At 32.7% G+C, this 22,913-nt stretch overlaps 2 protein-coding genes across 7 annotated transcripts; both read left to right on the plus strand.

The window, feature by feature from the left end:
- Nucleotides 1-998: 998 nt before the first annotated feature.
- Nucleotides 999-11,453, plus strand: LOC127715385 (BTB/POZ domain-containing protein 6-like). Its single transcript, XM_052221424.1, has 2 exons — nt 999-1,235; nt 10,604-11,453. The coding sequence occupies exons 1-2, from the start codon at nt 1,036-1,038 to the stop codon at nt 11,211-11,213; spliced, it is 810 nt and encodes a 269-aa protein (XP_052077384.1). The 5' UTR covers nt 999-1,035; the 3' UTR covers nt 11,214-11,453.
- LOC127715383 (BTB/POZ domain-containing protein 2-like) lies at nt 7,356-20,931 on the plus strand. 6 transcript variants are annotated; one of them, XM_052221419.1, is made up of 4 exons: nt 15,880-15,952; nt 17,113-17,286; nt 18,171-18,424; nt 19,071-20,931. In XM_052221419.1, the coding sequence occupies exons 3-4, from the start codon at nt 18,177-18,179 to the stop codon at nt 20,086-20,088; spliced, it is 1,266 nt and encodes a 421-aa protein (XP_052077379.1). In that variant the 5' UTR covers nt 15,880-15,952; nt 17,113-17,286; nt 18,171-18,176; the 3' UTR covers nt 20,089-20,931. The 6 variants fall into 6 exon arrangements, 4 of the variants coding, with proteins under 4 accessions (XP_052077380.1, XP_052077381.1, XP_052077382.1 ...); XM_052221420.1 differs by lacking the exons at nt 15,880-15,952; nt 17,113-17,286 and adding an exon at nt 7,362-7,433; XM_052221421.1 differs by lacking the exons at nt 15,880-15,952; nt 17,113-17,286 and adding an exon at nt 8,481-8,696.
- Nucleotides 20,932-22,913: the final 1,982 nt, after the last annotated feature.

Raw genomic sequence — 22,913 nt, forward strand, 5'->3', positions numbered from 1 at the left:
GCACAGTAATACAGCTCTAACTTAGAAAAAGTTATTTATTCATGCATGCCGTCAACCTTTTTATAATACTTTTCAATGTTTTGAATTTAAATTACATTTTACCTCATATCATATAAATGTTCACTTCAAAAGTTGTGGAGTTTTATTTGTAACTTTAAATACCAATTACAAAAGAACATGAAGAAAGCAAAATATATTTATAACTAGATTTACATGTGACCTTGGTGACATAATATTTATCAACAAATATTTAACCATTTACTCCTTTTTGAAGTTGGCTATTGTTTCTCATTTGGTTCTATTTGGTCAAGTCTAACTAATTAGTTTGCATCCAGGTCTAATTACATGTATATTTGAAATCATATGATAAAAGATGAAAAAATAACAAAATTCAATCAGAGTCATTTCTTGTCGTGTTTACTTTAACATGCATGACACATGCTCTTGTTTCGTGCTGTTGTTGGGATTGAGAAAAGAAAGCTTCGATTTAATTTTGATTTTGTCCTTCGAGAGGCACTCTATTTTGATACGTTGATTTAAAGCAATTTTTCAAACATCCGACATTTACAAGAGTATGCTTAGATCATATAGATTGATTTAAAAAAAACTTTCTTTTGATGTAAAAACTATAGTGGTTTGTCATCCCATGATAGAACTGTTGGACTTAAACCGTTAAAACCAAAACGGAGCTTTTTTTTCTTTTATTTAATTTACCTTGCCAAAAGACATGCTAAAAAATAAGGATAACTTTATCCTCGTGCAACTTTTCTACACGTAACAGAGACATTTTATTCAAGACAATACTATGAGGACATAAAGTTTTAATTTTGTTTCAATGAGATGCATTTAGTGTAAATGTGGACAGGGGGTTATTAAAATCCATAGCCCTGTTGACCAAAAGCCAAACAAATGATGTGTACGCATGTGCATTTTTAATTTTCAATGAGATCTCTTTTTATTTGTTCAGTAATTATGTTTTAGAATATCATGGAAGCAAAATCTGATTGGCAAATAAGAACATCACTCTCAGACCGAATGAAGTATATGCTGAACAACCAACTTATGTGTGACGTCACCTTCCACGTCGGAACAGACAAGACACCAATCAAGGCTCATACATATATGCTGGCTAGTTCCAGTCCTGTATTCTACAGCATGTTTGAAGGACCACTAGCAGAGAAAGGGACTGTTGAAATTGTTGATATGGAACCGGAATATTTTAATATGATCTTACAGTAAGTTAAAATAACTCTTTGTATTGTTTAAAAAGTCATTCCCCGTAAAAAGTAGTTTTGACTGTGACGTTTTGCGCCCGAAGCAAGTGTCGAGTTATGCACCCACATAAAATATGTATGGGATATATAATAAAATTTAATATTCCTACTATTATGTAATACAGATTACTGGAACCTAGTATGCATACTATTATTCAGTAAGGAATAATGAAATCCTCTTTATCATATTTTATATAATTTTGAATAACATAGATATACGCACAGCAACTAAACATATGAATAAGTAGAATAAATTCTTTTCTATTGAAAAAAACGATAAAAGACAAAAGCGAAAGATACCAAAGACACAATCAAAGTCGAACATAAACTGACGAACGAAGACAAAATGACAAACAACCGTTTACAAAACAAAACAGAAAACGAACGACTGAACGAAACGAAACTCAACAAAAACCTCGGTGGTGAAAATAAAAAATTATTCAAATTCAGTCCTAATAGTGGAAAGAGTCAAACTAACTGTTTGTGATATGTTTCATAGAATAATGTCGAATTATTCTGTGAACAAATCCCTAGGAGGTATATAATACATTAAAGACGTAGTACTTCATGCAATGACATACAACGAAAAAAGACAAAATGACACACAACAGTATAAAAAACACCACAGAAAACGAAAGACTGATCAACACGAAACCCACCAAAAAAACCGAGGATGTAAACAATAATCATTCACTTTGAGTCCTAATCAGTGGAAAGAGTCGAACTAACTGTTTGTTATATGCTTCATAGAATAATGTCAAATTAATCTGTGAACATATCCCTAACAGGTATATAAAACATTAAAAACGTATATGTAAATATCCTATTCAACATACAGATATCTTTGTCAATGTTGATTTCCACCAATGAAATGTCAAGATAAAAATACTTTTATTATACGGACAATAACACAAATTGTTTACTGCAGCTTTAGATAGAAAAGAAAATTATGTAAACATGGTAAAGGAATAACCAATGCCTCTTCAATTTTTTTCCGCAGATTTATATATACAGACAAGATAACTGTCGATTATAACAATGTAAGGAACCTTTTATATGGATCAGAAAAGTATATGCTTCAGCTGTTAACAGAAGAGTGTAATGCATTTTTAGCTTCACATGTGAATGTGGATCATGCATGTGTTGTTCTACAAGCAGCACACGACTTCAACATTGAAGACTTAAAAACGAAAGTATTGAATTTTATTTTCATCAACGGAAGTGAAGTTCTTGATTCCAAAGATTTTTCATTTATTTGTCAGCGGAATGTCTTAAAATATTACTTGGTTCTGATAACTTCCGCTGCGAGGAGGAACACATTTACCAAAAAATGGTACACTAGGGTCTACATAAATGCCATGATGAATGTTTAGCAGCAACGGACGAGAATGTCAGAGAATGTCTTGGTGATTTGTTATATCTCATACGTTTTCCAGGCATGAGTCCTAAGTATTTTACGGAGGAAATTTCGTGTAAAAGTTTACTAACTGCAACCGAGATAATAAAAGTTTTTCAACATTTTAATAATAAAACATTTGATATTTTCCCTTCAAATAAACGCATTGCATCTAGAATTTCTATATTGAAGATTAGCAGATGTCTATTGGACAAGTCAGCAGATACTTCTCGGAGTTTCTTTAAGAAAGATAATTGTGTTGACTTCAAAACATCTTTAAATTCAAAACTTTCTGCGGTCTTCTTGTTTGGATCGAAAACATATTCTGGAACTTATAATGTGAAGATAAATATCTTTCATGGTTCATTTGTCCTCAGTACAACACAAACAACATGCACATCTAGTCCAGGTCATGAGAGTTATGAAATTAAGATGATTGATCCTGTCAAAATACTGGCGAATAACCGATATACTATACAACTTACTATCGAAGGACCACCCACATTCTGTGGAAAGCTTTATATTCAGTGTGTTACACCGGCAGAAGGGTTTTCTGTTACCTTTTTGGCGCCATCCTTACCATCGCCGAATAATACAAGTGATCGCAAGGACTAATTCTTGGACTTATCTTTGAATTGTAATTGTTTACGTGAACGTGAAATGTTATTAAAATATACATGAAGACAACAGAGTATATTTCTGCTTACTTTTATAAATGTAATCACTGAATATGCTATTACAAAGGTTGAATATGAGGAAAGAAATGTGATGTTTTACGAGATTGAGAAAACATTCGTACGACACAAAAACAAAAAGAATAGATACATTGTAAGTGTCCATTAAATATGTCAAGTATGAAATCTTCTTTTCCCTTTTTTAGAAGTATAGTAAGACAAGGTGTGAATAATTTTTTACCACCAATGAACATCTCAAATCTTCTTAAGCAAACATAATAAGATACAACTAAAGCTGATAATGTTTCTGAAAATGAAAATGTGACGGGAATATACCTTTTCTTCATCACTTAATTTTCGCGTTTTGAATTTTGCTCAGTGAAATAACAAAAGTTAACGTTAAATAAAAAGTGTTACTCATGTACACATTATCATTGTATGTCCCTTCGTGTACCTTTAGTAAGTCCACTATAATCTAAAAACAAAATGAATAATGTTCGAGACTAAATACACTACTATATCCCAGACACATGTTCATGTTCCAGGATCCTTGTCAGTGCATGAATTTTTTTTTTTCATTTAAAAAAAATAAATGCTTATTGTAAATCTTTAATAGTATCTGTTGATTTGATTATTTTACAATCTGTACTTTCTAGAGCTTGCAATTGACACATTGTACAAACACATGTCCTTTATTATAGACGGTATATTGCATTTGACCTTTTTTTTTTTATTCGTTTGCTTGCTGTTTCAGTGACGAATACTTAACTCGTCCTTTGTTCATCACATAAAATAGCCATGACACTACCAGTTCATGTTCAACAACACTATAAAAAATTGTATGAAAAAGTCTTCAAAATGACTCAATACCTAGCTGCCAACTGTAAATGCTCTCATATCGGTGGACTAACTTCGGAAAAGATTCATACTGTAGCGCCATAAACAGTGTGAAACTACACGATTTGTGTAATGTCCAAAATAAATTTATAATTAATATAAATGCCCGGAAAAATCAAAGAAACACATCAGAGACAACTCTAGACGACATACATATATGGTCAAAACATTTAAAAGAATGTCAGTCATAATTAACACTGAAACCATTTTAAAACTTTGCCATCAACTTAGACCTTTTGCAGTATTTAGCACATTGCAATATGTCCATCCGGTAACGGTCTCGAAGTGACAGTTTTTTTCGGATTAGACCAAATCTGGTTCCGCATGTTAATCTTTTAAAAATACAATCATATTGTGCTGAGACCAAAGATCTGAGAGTTTTTAGATTAATACTTTTATTTCATTACAGCACAGCATGAACCCATGGAGATTGTGTCCTAAGTCTTACGTGCGAAAAACAAAAAAGAAGTTAGGCTTTATTTTTAATTTGTGAAAAGGAAATCATTGGTAAGATAAAACTTAAGTAAAGAAAGATGAGTTGATTAAAAGCTTGAAGAAATCGAACCCGCGACACTCTGTTAATTTGGCTGACACTGTTTGTATATTTTCGTCTTTTGATATGTCTTCGGTTCTTTATATGTAAGTGTGATAACCATACACGGAGACGACTTTCACCTCGACAAAGGAACACACGCGATCGATTACTAGGAATCTTTGAGTCTGATTATACAGATTTGTTTGAGGCTTCCAATAACTCTTATGAAAAAATTGATACAAAGTATGTAAAAGATAAGTAAATGCATTAATAAACTCGTTATATATAAAAAAAAATCCATGAAACTACTTTTTCTATTGCTATAGCATTATCCTCTTAAAGAATGGATGTATTCTGAATATTATAAACGCAAGGGACCAGGCCTCGTACTCACATTTTTTAATGTTTGGGTTTCAAGCGCTACTTGAGTGTGACTGCGCTCACAAAAGCTTTCTAAACAGGGTTATACATTTAGAGTAATTATTCAGAAGCACTTATACCTCAAAGTTGGTATTTGCGGAGTGTACATATAGGAGTAAGAGTACATTGGTCTTCCAATGTCAGAATTTAGTGACCGAAAAAAGTGAACCGTGTGTTCCTTTGGGCTACCTTGTTATACATTGCGTCGAAAGTACGACTATAAAATGCATGTTCTAAGCAGTAAATCTTCATATATAAATCGGATATGTTATAGTCATTAGTATGCATGCATAAGCCGCTGAACGTTAAAGTTAACAATTAATTAATCTGATATCGGTACTTCCAAGATATTAAATATGTTAAATATGTATATATGTAAAAAGAGATATATTGAGCTTTAGCAACGGTTACCATGATTTGCAGATTTTGCATTATTCGTTATTAAACAAATCAGTGCGAATTCTCATCCAACATCGCTTTTTGCTTCATTTATGCCTTATTAAGACAATTTTTATGTTTGTATAAGCATAAGTAGAACATAATTACAATTATAATTTTTGTTCTGCCAATAAACATGAGAACTATAAAAACTTTGGATGTAAAAATGACCAGGAAGACAAGATCTTAAAAAAAGTCAAATATATGGGTTTTGCTATTTTTGGCAAAAAGTATAGTAAACAGAGAGAAACTGTAGATAGCCAAGATGAGTAGCATACATATAACTATCTACGATTATCAAAGTCAAATAGATAAAATAGTCAAAGAAATCCTTAAAGGGAGACATTACCGTTTAATCATGATTTTTATCCTTTTTTGCGTTATTGCCGAAAATTTTGGTAGATATAGAAAAACTGAAAACAACAACTATGACTATTTTTTCAAAAACAAGATCAGTAATCTCCTAATAAAGGCTATAAGTAATAGTTATACACTGAGGGATAGGTGTTTCTGGATAAGAAACCCCGACGGCCGGTGACCGGAGTGGTTTCTTATCAAGACACGCCCTATCCCGAAGTGTATAACTAACTTACACCCGATGCTAAACTCTATATTTGTTTACATTGAATATATTAAATGAAAAAGAGTGGATAGCATTTTTATTGATAATATCAAAGCATGATAAATATGATTTTTTTTTAAATGATACCCCACTGGTAACCTTAATTTGACGATCTTCATTCAATTTTGGACAAGTGAGTAGATTTTACATATTCCCGTTAAATTCATGTGCTAATATGGACCAACAGGTCAAAATTGGCTGTATCATGCATTTTTATTACAAAAAAAAAATACATCATGCTCCTTGTATGCATTTGTCAGTATGGACGGGTATAAGACGGACGTCATTTTGAGTCATGCGTTGGATTTGGCAGAAGAGACTAAAGATAACGCAATATTGATAACCCAAGTACTTACATGTTTCAGTTTAATAAGGTTAATCATAAAATTAATGTATTTTACGTGTTACGGTTTTATCAACCCCCCCCCCCCCCCTTTTCTTCTTAACATTAAACAAACATTCATATTCGAACATATTGAGGGAAATGTGTGTCTGGATTAGAAACCCGACGACCGGACACGCTCAACATACAAAAATACAGATTGCATTTGTAGGAACCCTCCTTTTTGGGGGAAATCCAAAAGGGGGGATTCCGGGGTTTGAACCACCCTTTTTTTGCGATCAATGCTTTTGAATGGGGAAATATGACTGGAACCCCCTTTTATTCTGGGTTGGCACCCCTTTTTAAAATGGCTGGATCTGCCCCTGGGTGCCATCATTAGTCTTCAACAAGAGCGCTTGATAAAGAGAAACTGTAAACAGATAACACGATGAGCAACACAAGATATAAAAGTGATTTTAGGCATGAATTATATTCTAGTCTATACTGTTGGAGAGTTACCATTGTTGAAGATGCAGTCATGTGACACAGCTAGGCGACACAGCTATAATTGAGAAAATGTACTACCCCATGCATAACTCAGCACTTTTTGATAATACTTTTCAATATCTTAAATTAAAATAGCATTTTGCATCATTTTGATAAATTGTTCACGACAAAAGTTGTGGGGTTTTATTTGCAACTTTAACATACCAATTACAAATGAAAGCAATATATATTTATAACTAGATATATACACGTGACATGGTGTTTATCAGCATATCATATATATAACATTTTACTTCCTTTTTGAAGTTGGGTATCGTTTCTAATCAGCTTTTAATTTTGTCATATTTGGTAAGTCTGTTTTAGTTTTTTTATTGAGAATGCATTCAGGTGTAATCATTCTTAAACATTTTGAAAGCATATGATAAAAGACAAATTTTTATTTCATTTTTATGTGACGCATGGGCTTGCAATCCTTTTCAGTTTTTACACGCCTGTTGTCGATGGGGCGTGTTAAGGTATACCGTAGTCATGTGTCCATCCATTCAGCCGTCCGTTCACCCGACTGTATGTCAACAATAAATCTTATTTGTTTAAACCAATTCTCATGAAATTACCACAATTTTATGATTAACGAGATGATGTGTCCCCTTTTGATTTTGAGCAAATTTTGGTTTAAAATTGTCTATCCAAAGTTATAATTGAAGGCTATTTTTCATATTTCACAAAATATAACTCGAGTTAGCTAAAACCAATTTTCTTAAAACTTAATGCTGTTGTTGGGATTGATAAAAGATAGCTGCTCTGTTTTTATTTTCATTTTTTTATGTGTCGTACTAGAGTAGCTTAAGAATGAATCCCTAGATATTAAAGGAAACACCTTTTGATGTTGGAAATTTTTGGGTTTGTCTTTTCAGAGTTATTGGACTTTAACTATAATATTTAAGGTGATGTTTCACATGTAACGCACAAGCTCTAAGAGGCATACTACGAACTGCTGCTTGTGTTGGGATTGGTGAATGTAGGCTCTTTATCGATTATAAAAAAATTTGCTGGTCTGATGTTCCAGAGTTGTAGGATTTATCAGTCGTATTATAGGCAATATGTATACTTCTTAGGATAATTTATCATCATGCAAACTTTTCTACATGGCAATTATTTACTTCTCATTAAAAACTTTTAAATAATCATTTTTTTTCATTAGAAAAATTAAAATATGCAAAAAAAATGGCAGATCGTGCGCCATGGCGCAGTTGTTTACTTGTTATAACATTTCTTATTTGTGATTTGCATTCCTGGCAAAATTATCTAGAGCACAGGATTGAATTCTTTATATACAAACAGGCTATGTGTGTTTGGTAACTACGAACATTGACTACTTTTGATATGGTTTTAGGTTTTTCCACTTTCTGGTTATAGCAAGCTATAGAGTTTGAGATGCTTTTGAGATGTAAACACAGTTCTTTCTTTACATGATCCTTGACATGTGATACCTGTTGTGTTGCCCTAAAATTAATTGATTAAAACATTCCGTCTTCAATGGTATTTGATGACAACTTATTCAAGAGAGTAGAAGGGCGGGATTGTAACAAGAGCAAATAAAAGTTAGCACAGGTAACTACATATTACAGAAAAGTTTATTTTAGTAGTTCCAATGAACATGGTGCATTTAGTGTTGATGGTAAGCAAACTATGTTTGAAGTTTTTTTCTTTGTATTGACCCGATGCGTTTTCAACTGATTTTTATAGTTTGTGATACACCACCGACCTAGGTTAGGGGAGGGTTGAGCGCTCACAAATATGTTTCACTCCGCCACATTTATTTTGCCTGTACCAAGTTCAGTGGTTATCGTTGGTTCATGTCTGTCATATTTGTTTTTCGTTAATTGTTTTGTTTTAAATTAGGCCGTTAGTTTTCTCAATTATATTGTTTCATAATTTTCATGTCGGGGCCTATTATTACCGACTATATGGTATGTGTTTTTGTTTTTTTTTTTTTTTTCATTGTTGAAAGCCGTATTGTTGCCTATAATTGCTTACATCCACTCTAATTAATTTTTATCCATGGTGGATACTTGTCTCATTGGCAATCATATCACAGCTCCTTATTTTTATAAGAGTCAAAGGATGTCAGTGTATTTTGATCACGTTTTGGGCTTATGGAATGTAAATATTTACAAACGTCTTATTCAATTAAAGCCTTTTTATATTAACTTCCCTAATTATTGGAAACAAATGCAATCTCATAATTGAAGGTGAAAAATGATTCGTAAAAATATTTTAAAAGTATTTTTCAAAAAAAATATTTTAAGACCTGACCGTTCCCTAGTACCAACCAAATGTCATACAAATAATGCGAGCTCGTGTAACTATGTGTTTGAATTCCAGTCAGATATGCCTTCTCATTTGTTTTATTATTTAATTTTAGAATATCATGGAAGCAAAATCTGATTGGCAAATAGGAAAATCACTCTCAGATCGAATGAAATATATGCTGAACAACCAACTGATGTGTGATGTCACCTTCCACGTCGGATCAGACAAAACACCAATCAAGGCCCATAAATATATGCTGGCTTGTTCCAGTCCTGTATTCTACAGCATGTTTGAAGGACCGTTGGCAGAAAAAGGGATTGTTGAAATAGCTGATATGGAACCGGAATGTTTTAATATGATCTTGCAGTAAGTAACTATAGCACATTGTATTGTACAACAAGTCATTCCCGATTTAGAGTCGTTTAAACTGTGACTTTTAGGACCGAGGCAAGCGTCGTGTTATGCATCCAGATGAAATATGTGTGTTATATATAATGAAATTTAATAGTCCTACTATTATGCAACACGGGTTACTGGAACCTAGTATGTTAACTATTATTCAGTAAGGGATACTGAAATGAAAGAGTTTGCCTCTATTTTACATTTTATGTAATATGGAATAACAGAGATGTACGTACGGGAGCTAAAATATGAATAGGTAGAATAAATTCTGCTATCGGACCGACTATTAAAAAACCAATAAAGGATAACAGCGAAAGATACCTAAGAGACAATCAAACTCATAAGTCGCACATAAAATCAACATGCAATGACATACAACGAAAAAAGACAAAATGACACACAACAGTATAAAAAACACAACAGAAAACGAAAGACTGATCAACACGAAACCCACCCAAAAAACCCGAGGGTGGTAAACAATAATCATTCACTTTCAGTCCTAATCAGTGGAAAGAGTAGAACTCACTGTTTGTTATATGCTTCATAGAATAATTTCAAATGAATCTGTGAACATATCCCTAACAGGTATATAAAACATTAAAGACGTATATGTAAATATCCTATTCAACATACAGATAGCATTGCCATTGTTAATTCCCCCCCCCCCCCATGAAATGTCAAGATGAGAATACTTTTGGTATACGGATAATAACGCAATTGTTTACTGCAGTTTTAGATAGAAATGAAAATTATGTAGACATGGTAAAGGAATAATCACTGTCCTCTTCAATTTTTTTCCGCAGATTCATATATACAGACAAGATTACTGTCGATTCTAATAATATAAGGAACCTTTTATATGGATCAGAAAAGTATATGCTTCAGCTATTAACAGATAAGTGTAATGCATTTTTAGCTTCAAATGTGAATGTGGATCATGCATGTCTTGTTTTACAAGCAGCACACGACTTCAACATGGAAGACTTAAAAACGAAAGTATTGAACTTCATTTTCATCAACGGAATAGAGGTTCTTGATTCAAAAGATTCCATAACTTTGTCAGCGGAATGCATTAAACTATTACTTAGTTCTGATAAGTTTCGTTGCGAAGAGGAACACATTTACCAACATATGCTACAGTGGGGTCAACATAAATGCAATGATAAAAGTTTACCGGTAACGGATGAGAATATAAGAGAATGTCTTGGTGATTTGTTATATCTGATACGTTTTCCAGTCATGAGACCTCAGTATTTTACAAAAGAAGTTTCTTGCAAAAGTTTACTAACTGCGACCGAGATAGTAAAAGTTTATCAACATTTTAATTTTAAAACAACCGATATTTTCCCTTCAAACAAACGCATTTCTAAAATTAAGATTGAAATAGGCCTTGCTAAAAGGCGGAAACAATAAACGGAACAGAAACCGAAAACGGAAACGGAAACAAGTAGTTTTTTTATCTTTTTCTTTCGGTTATTTTTGTTCATAGGCATGTTGTTTATAGTATATCTCATGTTTACAGATGAAAAAATTGAAGACAAATCTTTGAAAGAATAAAATATTGAAATAAATGGCGGGAGAGGAAGAACCAAGTTATTTAATAAAGGCATGCATATTGAACTTAATTTGATTGCATAATCCACTAGCAATTGTTTCATTAGTTCATATTTTACTTTTGCATTTTTGACAATGAACGAACGTCGTTCATGCGATTCACTAGTCTGTTTGATTTTTATGATTTTCCCTACAAAAAGAAAGAGATATGTTGGGTAAACATCAATATGATAGTAACACAACAACACAAAGTTATTCTACATACGGCCGAAACCGATTGACATTCGCCTCGATTCTAGATAGATTGTGGAGTAAATCATTTTTGGGGGAAATGCTTCTCATCATTTTTCTTTGTTTCTTTTTAATTGCTTTGAATAAGGGCTAATGTTGTGGTGTACATGTATCTTAATAATATTGTTTTGTTCTGCAGTGGTGATTTTCCTGCTATTTTTTCTTGTATAATAATGGAAAAAAGGCGTAAGAGAAACCCGATGGGACAATTAAGTATGGACAACAACAGATAATTGGAAACTGAGAAATAGACATTGGAACTTGGATACACTTTGATTTTATTTAACACTTCACAAAATCACTTGTTTATCAGAGGCTCTTACGCCCGATACAGAAGTACATTGTTGGTATTAACGTCGAAAAAGCATTACCATATGCTCTTCAAGACTTAAAAGAAAAACAAAAATTGCGGAAACCAGTACATGGATATACGATTTGCACAGTGCCCTTTTCAAGCTAGCCGTAGTCATGTCCAAGGATTTCCAAAAAAATCAACCTATCCACAGTGTTTTGAATGTCATGCTGCCTAATTCTCTGAAAATTCAGTCCCATTCAAGTAGCCATGAAGTTTCAACGTTATTTCATAATAACACAATTGAAAATATTGTCACTCCTTTCGTATAATGTTTTAATCATTACTATAATTGAAAACATTAACATAGACATGTATTTATATTCGATCATCATGAGCATGATCATGCTAGAGGAATGTTGAAATTTGAAAGTTACTCTTATTTATATTTTATAGATTTTAGAGCATTTTCAAGATAACTGAAAAACAAACCCATTATTCTTCGTTTTTTTTTTTTTTTTTTTTTGACGAAAACGATACTTTATTTTACACTACGTATCAGATGGGTTTTTTTTGTGTTTTTCCTGGCCAAAAAAAATATTGATATGTAGACTAAATAACACAAGACCCAGCACAGTGCCTTGATGCACTCCAGAATCCACAGTGGACCATGCAGTTGATTTTGTCGAATTTATCATGAATCTGTGCTTGTAGTAGCATAGGCCTGAATGATTCAATCCAACATAGTATTTTACTTGATGTCCACTAACTGTTTAATTCCGATTTAAGTAGTTCATGTTGGGCTGTGTCGAAGACTTTTTCAAAATCTTATATAAGTGTATCTGCTTGGTGGCCTTTATCGATGTTTTGGTCCAATCATTGATGACTGTACATAGTTGTGTTTCGCGAATGTGACATTCACAAAAAGAATGTTGTTTTTCATTAATGATATTATAATGATCTAGGTGACTCATTATGTTGGAGCATACTATGTGTTCGAGCATCATGCAGATAATGCAAGTTAAGGATACTTTATAGCAGTAGTTTACCGGTATCGAATGATCAGCCTTCTTGAAAAGTTGTCAGATATCAGTCCACCGTTGTCTATTCATCAGGTATTGAACTGGTATTGTGGAATTGTTGAAAAGGGTGACTAATAATAGGTACTAATTCATTTGATAATTGTTTTAGTATTTTAAGGCTAATTTCGTCTCACCCACATACTTTTGATGTATTGTGTCCATTTAATATTTTTTTCTCACCGCTACTTAAATCATTTCTATGTTTTTCAATTTTGAAAATAAATTGGTTTCTTTAGTGGTACATCTTCAGTTTATGACTTCTTAGTGGATACATTTATGAATTTTTCTATGAGTGTTTCTACTCTGTTACGGTCGTTTTCAGCTGGTCAACTCGTTATGAGAGTTTTTGCTCTTTAGTAAATTTTACCAATTTTTGGTATTTTTACCACTTATCTTGAAAAATATAAAGAACAGTTAGAAACTTTAAATAACAACCTGATTTAGCTGTTATGTATTTCCAAAACTGTTTCCTATAGTCCTTGATATCGCTCTTATCCTATTTTAACATACTTGTTGTGTGATTTCGTCTTTATTAGTTTTCGTAGTTCTCAAAAATCCGTTCATATAAATATTTCTTTCGGTTTCCGTTCCATACTCCGTTTCCACCGTTTAGCAACACCTGATTGAAAGGTGTCAAGTGAACAAGACCTCAAGTTGTACTTACGGTAGAAAGAAATGATGATTGTGTTAACTTTAAAACATCGTAAATGCAAAACTTTTTTCAGTTCTCTTGTTCAGTTCGAAAACATATTCTGGAACTCATAATGTGAAGTTAAATATCGTGCATGGTTCAACATTCATGTCCAGTGCAGGCCAAAAGATGTATGACATCAAGTGGACTCCTCCTGTCAACATACTGCCGAATAATCAATATACAATACAACTTAATATCACTGGACCACAAATATTCCGTGGAAATCATATTTTCAGAATATAACAACTGAAGAAGGTATGTCGGTCAACTTTTTGCCGCCATCCTTGCCATCGCCGAATGAAACAAGTGAAGTGCAAGGACAAATTCAAGGACTTATCTTTGATTAGTAATTTTCTAGGTAATTTTCTACGTAAACGTGAAATGGGATAAAGAAAATACATGACCACAAACGTATATTTTTATATCTTACGTCATTGAGGGGGGTGATACATTATTGTATTAACTGATACAAAAGTCAACAATAGTTTTATTATATGACTTGTTTATTCCATCTCCAGCTTTACAGTATTTGCTCTTGACGAGAGATATGTAACTTCTCTTGTTTTAATACTAACTATACTATCTGCTTTGGCAGTGGCTAATTTTTTTTTTTCTAAGTTGAAATACCAGTATACAATACAATTTAATAAACAAAAATTTTAACACCGAAAAGAAGAAAAAAAGAAAATTTGAATGACGTCATAAACATACATCATTGACGTTGTTTATAAAAATGACGATTTCGGTACACGTTAACGTCACAGTACCCAAATTGCACCGAGTACCCAAATTGCACCTATTTAGCAAAAAAAAGCAGTATGACAAATGCTCGGAACTAAATAAACTACTATATCACCGCCACATGTTCATGTTCCAGGAAACTCGTCAGTGCAGGTTTTTGGTCATGTTTTTTTCATCATTTGGATAATTTGATGTTTATAGTAGATCTTTAAAAGTATCTATTGAATTGACTATTTTACAAACTGTACTTACTAGAGGCTGCAAGTGACACATCATACAAACACCTTTCCTTTATTGAAGATAGTATATGTTGCAATTGACTTATTTTTATGTGTAATGTGGTTCCTGCTTCACTATCGAATACCTCAACAGTCCTTTATTTATCTACACAAAAATACCGATGACAAAGCACTTTAATGTAGCTCTATAAAAACCAACAAAAACACAATACCAGTTCAAGTACAACAGCATTATAAAAAAGTATGAACATATCTTCGAAGTGATTCAAAACGTAGCTGCCAACTATAAATACTCTCATATCAGTGTTCTAACTTCGGAATAGATTTCATATGATACTGTAACGCCATAAACAGAGCAAAACGACACCATTTGGGCAATGTTCAAAATAAATATTAACTGAATATGAATGCAGAAAAAAGTGACGAAACAGTTTGAAAGTTACGTCTTATTTATTACAAACTATAATTTATCAATGAATACTTATAATCGTGTTGAATTATTTAACGAAGAAATAGTAAGTCCTTTAGGCCAATGGATTCCTCAACTTGAAAACGGTACAAAATTGTCCTTAAAGGGAAACATTACCGTTTGTTCATGATTGTTACCCCTTTTTGCGTTATTGTCGAAAATTTTGGTAGATATAGAAAAACGGAAAACAGCAATAATGATTATTTTTTCAAATACATGATTAGTAGACTTCTCATAAATGTTATAAGAGTAATGTAAACCCTTAGGTGATAATTGTAATAAACTATAAAATATTAGCCTAAGTACTACTGCACATGTAGCATGTGTATATTATTGAGAGCGCTGATAAAGAGAAACTGTACTCTGAACACACGACGAGCAACACAAGATAGAAAAGAGATTGTATTCATGAATTATACATATTCTAGTCTATACTATTGGAGAGTTGCCATTGTTGAAGATGCACAGTCATGCGACACAGCTAGGCGATACAGCTCTATAATTAAGAAAATATATTACTCTATGCATAACTTAACACTTGTTGATAAAACTTTTCAATATCTTAAATTAAAAATGCATTGTGCATCATTTTAGAAAATTATTCACGACAAAAGTTTTGTGGTTTTATTTGCAACTTTAAATAATAATTACAAAGAGAAAGCAATATCTATTTATAACTAGATATATACACGTGGCATGATGGTGTTTATCAGCTTATCATATATAATATTTTACTTCCTTTTTGAAGTTGGCTAACGTTTCTTATCAGCTTTTAATTTTGTAATATTCGGTAAGTCTGTTTTAGTTTTTTGCTGATTATATTGCATTCCGGTCTAATTATTCTTGAAGCATATGATAAAAAACACATTTTCACACCATTCTTATTCTTATAAGCCTGCATGGTCAAAGCACGTTTTCGTGATCTTTCAAGAAACACGTACGGACGAGAGAAGTGCCTGTAATGCATAGGCTTCCAATCCTTTTTAATGTCTGTGTTACAGTTTTTATACGCCCGTAAGGTATACCATAGTCATTTAGCCATTCATTCGGCCGTCCGTTCATCCGTCTGCATGTCAACAATAAATCTAATTTGTTTAACCAATTCTCATGAAATTTTCCACACCTTTACGATTATCGAGATGATGTGTCCTCTTTTGAATATATGCAAATTTTGGTTTGTCTATCCAGAGTTATAATTAAAGGCTATTTTTCACATTTCACAAAATATAACTCGAGTTTGCTAAAACCAATTTTCTTAAAACTTAATGCTGTTGTTGGGATGGATAAAAGATGGCTGCTCTGTTTTTATTTACATTTTTTTTGTGTCGTACTAGAGTAGCTTAAGAATGAATCCCTAGATTTTAAGGAAACACCTTTTGATTTTGAAATTATTTTTGTTTGTCTTTTCAGAGTTATTGGACTTTAACTATAATATTTAAGGTGATTTTTCACATGTAACGCACACGCTCAAACAGGAGCACTACGAACTTCTGCTTGTGTTAGGATTGGTGAATGTAGGCTATTAATCAAGTACGAAAATTTGCAGGTCTGATGTTCCAGAGTTGTAGGATTTATCAGTCGATTATAAGCAATATGTATACATCTCACGATAAGTTATCATCATGCAACTTTTTCTAAAGGGCATATATTTACTTCTCACTCAAAATCTTTTAAATAATTCATTTTTTTTTTTTTCATTAGAAAAATTAAAATATTGAAAAGAATGGCGTATCATGCGCAATGGCGCAGTTGTTTACTTGTTATAACATTTCTTCTTATTTGTGCTTTGTATTCTTGGCAAAATTATCTAGAGCACAGTATGAAATACTTTCTATACAAACAGGCTACGTGTGTTTTTTACGGCTCCGAACATTGATTACTTTTGATATGGTTTTATGTTTTTCCAATTTTTGGGTTTTAGCGAGCTATAAAGTTTGAGATGTTTTTCAGGTGTAAACAGTTCTTTCATTACATCATCCTTGATTAGTATTGACATGTGATATCTGTTGTGTTGCCCTAAAATTAATTGATTAAAACATTCCGTCTCCAATGGTATTTGATGACAACTTATGCAAAAGATTAAAAGGGCGGGATTGTGACAAGAGCAAATAAAAGTTAGCACAGGTAATTACATATTACAGAAAAGTATATTTTAGTAGTTCCAATGAACTTGATGAATATAGAAACCTTCAGTTTTCAAAAAAATCTGTAATAAAATAAGAATTTAAAACGTTTTTCAGTGACATGAATTTAGTGCTGATAGTGAGCAAACTATGTTTGAAAAATCTTTTCTTAGTATTAATCCGATGAGTTTAGCCTTTTTCAACTGATTTATACAGTTTGTTCTTTTATTGTGCTGATTCACCACTGTCCAAGGTTAGAAGAGGGCTGCTCGAGCGCTAACAAACATGTTTCACTCCGCCACATTCTTTTTGTGCCTGTCCCAAGTCAGAAGCCTGTAGTTCAGTGGTTGTCGTTGGTTCTTGTCTGTCATATTTGTTTTTCGTTAATTGTTTTGTTAAAAATTAGGCCGTTAGTTTTCTCAATTATATTGTTTCATAATTTTCATGTCGGGGCCTATTATAACCGACTATATGGTATGTGTTTTTTTCCATTGTGATGGCCGTATGGCTGACTATAATTGCTTGCATCCACTCTAAACAATGTTTATCTTTAGTAGATACTTGTCTCATTGGCAATCATATCACAGCTCCGTATTTTTATAAGAGTCAACTGATGTCAATGTATTTTGATCACGAATTGGGCTAATGAAATGTTAATTCTTACAAACGTCTTATTCATCTAAAGCCTTTTTATATTAATTTCTCTAATCATTGGAAACAAATGTAAAAAAAAAAAATAAAAGTATTTCTCAAGAAAAGAAATTTCAAGACCTGCCCATCCCCTAGTACCAGCGAAATGCCATACAATTTATGCGAGCTCGTGTAAATATGTGTTTCAATTTCAGTAAGACATGCTTTCTCATTTGTTTTATTATTTAATTTAAGAATATCATGGAAGCAAAATCTGATTGGCAAATAGGAAAATCACTCTCAGATCGAATGAAGTACATGTTAGATAACCAGCTTATGTGTGACGTCACCTTCCACGTCGGAATAGACAAGACACCAATCAAGGCCCATAAATATATGCTGGCTAGTTCCAGTCCTGTATTCTACAGCATGTTTGAAGGACCACTGGCAGAAAAAGGGACTGTTGAAATAGCTGATATGAAACCGGAATATTTTAATATGATCTTACTGTGAGTTATTATAGCACTTTGTATTGTTCAACAAGTCATTTCCCATTAAGAGTAGTGTGAACTCTGACGTTTTGGGCCACAGGCAGTACTCGAGTTATGTATCCAAATGTAATATGTGTTGTATGTTTAATGGAACTTAATATTCCTACTATTATGCAATACAGGATACTGAAACCTAGTATTCTTACTATTATGCAGTTAGGGGATATAATGAAAGCAAACGTTTGGCCTCTATTCTATATAAAATGGGAAAGCAGGGATATACATGAACTCACAAAAAATGGATATAGAATAAATTCTCCTATATCAGTCTATTGAATATAAATCATACAATTCAACTCCCAACCATGGGAAGGAGTCGAAATACGTGTTTGGGATACTTAATCTAAAACTATTCTGTGAAACATATCCCCAACAGGTATATGATACATAAAAGGCGTACACGGAATCCATGTGGGCTGAGGTACCCTATTTGAAATATAGATATCATTTTAATTTTCCACCATGAAATGTCGAGATAAGAATATTTGTGCTATACATAACAATACCTTACTTATTGACTGCATTTAGAGAAAGAAAATAAATAACGTAGAGGACACAACTATTCTCCTCTTAAATGTCTTCAATGTTTGTTTTTTTTAAACAGGTTTCTATATACAGACAAGATTACTGTCGATTCTAATAATATAAGGAGCCTTTTGTATGGATCAGAAAAGTATATGCTACAGCTATTGAAAGATGAGTGTGATGCATTCTTAGCCTCGAATGTGGATATTGATCATGCATGTGTTGTCTTGCAGATAGCACATGACTTCAACATGGAAGACTTAAAAACGAAAGCATTGCATTTCATTTTCGAAAACGGTAGTAGAATTCTTGATTCAAAAGATTTCTTAAATTTGTCAGCGGAATGTCTTACACTATTACTTAATTCTGATAAATTCCGTTGCGAAGAAGAACACATTTACCAGCAAATGGTACAATGGGGTCAACATAAATGCAAAGATAAAAGTTTACCGGCAACGGATGAGAACGTAAGAGAATGTCTTGGTGATTTGTTATATCTCATACGTTTTCCCGTCATGAAACCTAAATATTTTACGGAGGAAATTTCTTGCAAAAGTGTACTTACTGCGACCGAGATAGTCAAAGTTTTTCAACATTTTAATGATAAAACAACAGATATCTTCCCTTCAAAAAAGCGCATTTCTAAAATTAAGATTGAAAGGTGTCAACTGAACAAGAAATCAAGTTGGACTTGCAGTGGACTAGATGATTGTATTGACTTCAAAACATCTTTTAATGCAAAACTCTCGGTGGTCCTCTTGTTCGGATCGACAACATATTCTGGAACTGATAATGTAAAGATAAATATCGCACGTAATTCTGTAATCCTAAGTACAACGCAAACTGTATTGACATCCAGTGCAGGCCATGAGATTTATAAAATCAAGTTGAATCCTCCTGTCCATGTATTAGCGAATAACCAATATACCATACAAGTAAATATCACCGGACAAAGTACCTTCAAGGGCAAGGAGTATATTCGGAATGTAACAACGGAAGAAGGTTTTTCGGTCAATTTTCTGCCATCATCTTTGCCATCGACTAACAGTACAAGCATATCAAATGGACAAATTCAAGGACTTTTCTTTGATTTGTAATTTCGTTTACAATTAAGAAATTCATTAATACGTGAAACCAAAAAAAAAATATAGTTGTATAACTCACATTTACGAATAGTAAAATGGATAAGGAAGTGTTAATTCGCATCTATCTGTGTTGATCAGGAATAATTTGTTAATAAACGTCAATGAGACAGCACCAAAAGATACAAACTGGAAAAGACTATAGAGTTCAACATACGGTCATCTATAATAGACTAATGTTTACAAAATGCAACGAGCTCTTACTCTCCTTGTCCACGAGCAGTATACAGCAGAAACTAAGAAATTAAAACACGGACTACTCACTAGTACGTTAATTTAAAATTTTGTGCGTTCATTTATTATAATAATTGCGATTGTTGGAAAATCGACACACATGCGAGTTTAATTATTGCGATTTCAGGAAATGCTGCATACACATTATGCTATCAAAATTTAAAATATGATTTTTTTATCTTTGCGACACCTATCTCGTCGCAAACGCTATGATAAAATTAACGCAAAATTTCTGATTTAACAGTACTAAAGACTATTCCGACGTTCTTCATTAGAAAGATTCTTACGACACAAGTTTTCGGGGTCAGAACTTCTCGTTTTTGTAATTCTTTTTTCACTGCATGCGCTTCTACTTGTAAACGTTTGACTTGGTTACGGGTGCTGATGTTGCTAGAACACATGAAGAAACTTCAGGCGAACTACACTGTCTGTCACTGTCTGTCACAGATTTATCCACATCATGTTTAGGGGCGCAAATTTTTGCTGCTTATGATATTTTCACATATGTTAACTGTTGCGTTGCCAGAACCATCTTATATTTTTAATAAAGATGGGCAAGCATTACTTTCATATAACTTTGCTGTTAATAGCAATGCATTTCGAAGTCAACTATTTAAACGTTAAATATATTTATTATTTTTGAAGTGGGACTGCCCTTGACGGGATGCACAATCATTTTAAGAGATCATATTAAGCGCTTTTCTATTGATATAATAATCTATTTGTATTTGAAAAGATTTCAACGTCAGTGATCATTATAGATATCTTTTCCATTTTTTTTAAATCGTAGAAACTGGAAGGGAAGAAAACATGCTTTTGTGTGAAGTATATAGGAACAAATAGGTTATTTCTGGATTTGGATAGACTTTAATTTCTTTTCCTTCTACTACTAACGTCATTTCGATCTTTCCCTTACAAATGCAACTGGCAATAGGCATTATATGCAGATTCAATCATTGAAAATCCATTTCATCAGCTCTGCTGACTGTTAAAATTACCAATTATCATGGCATCAAATGCATACAAAAACAAGTGCGCGTGTGCATTTTATTGTTCAAAGATAATTATATATTCATATATAAGCGCAAATATTGGCTATAAAGTTCAAACAAACGCTAACTACTAGTATTTTATCAAACTTCTTTCTTATGGTCTGTTTTGATGCTGCTGTGGACAATGTTTTCCGACTATAAAAAATGTTTTAATTAATAAATATTTTTTTATCAGAAAGTTTAAGGAGGCAATTTCCTTATCCGCTTCTATTTAATCTACGGCCATGATACTTTAAGATGTGTTATTCTTTTATTTTCTGTTACTCTGAAATATTGAACATTTACGCCAATGAGTTTTAGGGACCACATATAGTAACGCTTTCATATAGATATAAGAAGATGTGGTATGAGTGCCAATGAGACAACTCTCCTTCCAAGTCAAAATTTATAAAAGTAAACCATTATAAGTCAAAGAACGGTCTTCAACACGGAGCCTTGGCTCACACCGAACAGCCAGCTATAAAGGGCCCCAAAAATTACTAGTGTAAAACCATTCAAACGGGAAAACCAACGGTCTAATCTATATAAAAAACGAGAAACGAGAAACACTTATGAACCACATCAGCAAACGACAACTACTGAACATCAGATTCCTGACTTAGGACAGGTGCAAACAATAGCAGCGGGTTTAGATATACCTATATACTCTATAGCCCTTGAATAGTATAATTTTCTCAATACAACGTTAATGGTGTATGGTGTATGTGTCAAATGGGAAATAGAGCATGAATAATGGTGTGTGGGTTTTCAAATTTTAGTTAGACATGTCAAAGTAAAAAAACGATATTATAATAATCAATTCCATTAAACTGCTACATTGTTGGGAATTTTGAATGGTGCGAATAAATCATGTTTGATTCAGAAAGGAAAGGGGAATGGTGTATTGTGTTGTAGTGTATTGTGTATGGTGTAATGCTACACGGTGTAAGTAGGAAGTTTAAACCATTACCACCATTTATTGTTATTGTCATCTGAAAAATCGATGCATTTGAAATTGCACTAAGTTACTCGCTTAATCTTGGTCTGACATCTCCACAAAATTTATAAACTATGAACAAAGACTTTGACTTAGGCAAAATAAATCTCCGATATTTTCCACTCTGAAGACAGACACATACAGATAAGACATGACCAACTTTGTTTATTCTCAACCATTTTCTCTCTTTTCGCTATCAGTGAAATCATAAAAGTTACAAAGGAAAAGCACAATGGAAAGTAGTATAGAAAAATATTTGAATTTAACAATGATAGTTAAACAAACACAGGCCGATGAAAAACTGTATTGCCATATCAACGAATAGTCTATTTTCTAACAACATCGCATATTGAAACAATTACATCTTTCGATTGAATAATGCCTCCTAATATTCTAATGCAAAAGGTATACGTTGTATAGTTGATTAAAACTGGTTTTAACATGTATTTTAGCAGTATATGCTGCTACACGATTCAATTAAAAGATCCGGTTATAGAATTGGCATTGACAGGGTAATG

This window comes from Mytilus californianus, unplaced genomic scaffold (assembly GCF_021869535.1).
Source record: "Mytilus californianus isolate M0D057914Y unplaced genomic scaffold, xbMytCali1.0.p SCAF_9, whole genome shotgun sequence".
Taxonomy (NCBI): domain Eukaryota; kingdom Metazoa; phylum Mollusca; class Bivalvia; order Mytilida; family Mytilidae; genus Mytilus; species Mytilus californianus.

What these genes read in the sequence shown, in the direction of transcription:
- LOC127715385 (XM_052221424.1), top strand. Translation starts at nt 1,036, where the DNA reads ATGAAGTATATGCTGAACAACCAACTTATGTGTGACGTCACCTTCCAC. An exon ending in TATTTTAATATGATCTTACA is followed by an intron (nt 1,236 to 10,603) that starts GTAAGTTAAAAT and finishes TTTTTTCCGCAG; the next exon opens with ATTCATATATACAGACAAGA.
- LOC127715383 (XM_052221420.1), top strand. Translation starts at nt 18,177, where the DNA reads ATGGAAGCAAAATCTGATTGGCAAATAGGAAAATCACTCTCAGATCGA. An exon ending in TATTTTAATATGATCTTACT is followed by an intron (nt 18,425 to 19,070) that starts GTGAGTTATTAT and finishes TTTTTTAAACAG; the next exon opens with GTTTCTATATACAGACAAGA.